At 43.4% G+C, this 2,500-nt stretch overlaps 1 protein-coding gene across 1 annotated transcript in view; it reads right to left on the bottom strand.

The window, feature by feature from the left end:
* Positions 1 to 1,725, bottom strand: part of CSMD2 (CUB and Sushi multiple domains 2) — a 701,191-nt gene extending 699,466 nt beyond the window's left edge. The window contains 2 exon segments of the mRNA XM_075604612.1: positions 1,463 to 1,555; positions 1,558 to 1,725. Coding sequence (XP_075460727.1) covers positions 1,463 to 1,555; positions 1,558 to 1,630 — 166 coding nt within the window. The 5' untranslated portion in view covers positions 1,631 to 1,725.
* Between the last annotated feature and the right edge of the window lie 775 nt (positions 1,726 to 2,500).

The raw sequence follows: 2,500 nt of genomic DNA, 5'->3' as shown, positions 1-2,500 counted from the left end.
TTGGAATAAAATAGAACACTACACAGTGTGGTCTTGTAACAAGGCTTTGGAATCACAGAAGACTGTTACTGACGTTTCAAGTACTGAGAAATCCCTTAAAAACGAAAAATAAAGTAAAAATTAATATCTTCTTTTAACGATATCACTAAGTATATCAGAAAATAAAAAATGTCAAAATTGACTAATAATAGTGAAAAGTAGTGTATTAAGGGAAGAACCATGGACTGTGATCCTATTGAAACAGCACTCAAGGGGTTACACCTCCCCCCCCCACCTCCCCCCTCCATGAATAAGACTACCCTTCAATACTGAAAGAAGCACAAATCTAAGAAACATGCTGAGACAGTGAAAAATGTCGTTTTAAGAATGAAAGTCAGAGTCAAGCGAGATCATGTCTAGATAAAGACGAGGTCTCGCCTTAGAAATCAATTTATAGGAAAAGGCAACTCCATATAATGCTATATACCAAGAGGTATAGTACATCTTCCATCATCCAGCGCTAAACAAGAGCATCACACAGCCATCAGTTGAAGCCTATGATGCTTTCTGTGGTCCAGGGATGCCACAGAGGGGATACAGCTAAATATCTCCTCCAATTTTCCTTGAGGATTAATTTTGTCTAAGGGGCACTCCAATCGTACCCCAATTATTAAACTCCTCTGGTTCGCTGTCAGTATAAGCAACCTGTATATATTTTTATGCTCATCGGAACATTTACTGTTCAAAGCTACCGAGGGAAATAATGAGTTGCATTTTGATGCAAAGTTTACTATATCCCAGGATGCATTTCTAAAGCAATCAAGTGAAGGCAGAGTTTAAATAGGTAGACGATTTATGCCTGCAGCATATCTAGAGATACAAGTCTTCCTTGTATGGAGACACCAGTGACCAGGGAGAATCAGACAGAGCAGGTTTTTCACAATGCCATTTAATTAAAGCAGCTGGCTCTTTCACACCGAGGCTAAACTGGGAGATTCCTACAGGTCTGAGAGACGAAAAATCTCAAAGCAGACAGTGTATCTCCCAGAATATCCCAGTTACTGCACCAACATGCAACATGCACCGTGTCATTAAATATCTGGGACTTCAAATGGCTTTACATCTGTTATATAGTATAACATGGGGCTATGCAGTACCTCCATGAACAATATAATAGAAACACAGAACCGAGCTTTCCAATAATGGCGGAAATAGCAGATTAGAATGCAATTTTCCCGGGTGATCCTGATGTATTTTGTAACCCTGGTAAGGTGCGCCTATAGAACATACAGATAGCAACTTCCCCTATGTGCAGCTGATGGACATGGGCATCTCTGAGACATGCCGTACCATCAGCAGCCTACCTCCCCTTCTAAGGTTCCTCTGATCAGACGCATATTGTCTGGGGTAGGAAGAAACCACGTTGTGAATGAAAAAGCACAGGGCATTAAAGCAAACTTTCCATGGCTCTGGAAGAACTCACCCGTTGCTGATGCAGCCAGCAGCCCCAAGCTGATGAACACAAGCCGGCTCCAGCATTGCACTTCCACCATCATCAGAGCAAAACCCCAAATGTCCCCCAATTCCTCCTAGATGTGCAGCCGCAGCCAGTCCTATCCCCAGATCTGAGCCATCCCGAAGAGGTTTTCATGTCAAGATCTGCTGGGTGAGGAGCAGATCGGTGAGAAGGAGGTCAGGGATTTTTTTTTGGTTGAAAAGAAAACCCCACTACATTGAAAGCTCGGATCCTGCAGCTGGAATAAACCAAGTCTCTCCCTGGTCTGGGGAGATGCGATTTTTTTTCTTCCTTTCTCCACTTTCCAATCTTGCAATGACTATTTAATATCCAGCGTCTGTTCTCCTGCATTCGGAGATAGGGTTGGCTTTGCAATGACACTATTAATATGTGTAGGATTATCACCTGCTCACATCATGCTGATCTCCCCCTTTCAGTGAATGATCCACGTCATTTTAGAAAGGGGAATATGTTCTCTCTCCCCCCCCCCCCCCCCCATACAAAAATGCTGCAAATTACGTCTTGGGTTGCTCTCCCCTCCCTCCTCTCACACAGCTCCCCACTCACAGGGCAGCACCCATATATTTATTAATCCCATACCCCCCAAAAATCAACCTGCTCACACATATGTGTAAGGAAATAGTCTGTGTCATGAACTGGGACACTGATATTAAGGATACCGATGAGTTTTTATATTAAAAAGCCGTATTAGGCTTTGGGGGGAAGAGTCTGTTCTGCACGTTTCTATCAGTTTTTCTTGTCTTGCAGGTGACAGGTGACAGGTGACAGATGACAAGCATATACCTAGCCCTGGCATAGACTGCAACATTTCCCCCATTGATGTCTCTGCTGAGTTTAGTAAGTTTTTGTTAGCTTTGCAGGGAATTAATTGGGGGGGGGGGGGGAGAGAGAGAGATAATGCATAGAGGAAGAGAGCATGCATAGAGGAAGAGAGCAGGTATATACATATAGAGGGGAGAGAGCATGCATAGAGGAAGAGAGCAG

The sequence above is a fragment of the Ascaphus truei genome, chromosome 6, assembly GCF_040206685.1.
Source record: "Ascaphus truei isolate aAscTru1 chromosome 6, aAscTru1.hap1, whole genome shotgun sequence".
Classification (NCBI taxonomy): Eukaryota; Metazoa; Chordata; class Amphibia; order Anura; family Ascaphidae; genus Ascaphus; species Ascaphus truei.
This window is presented reverse-complemented; position numbering and strand designations above follow the sequence as displayed.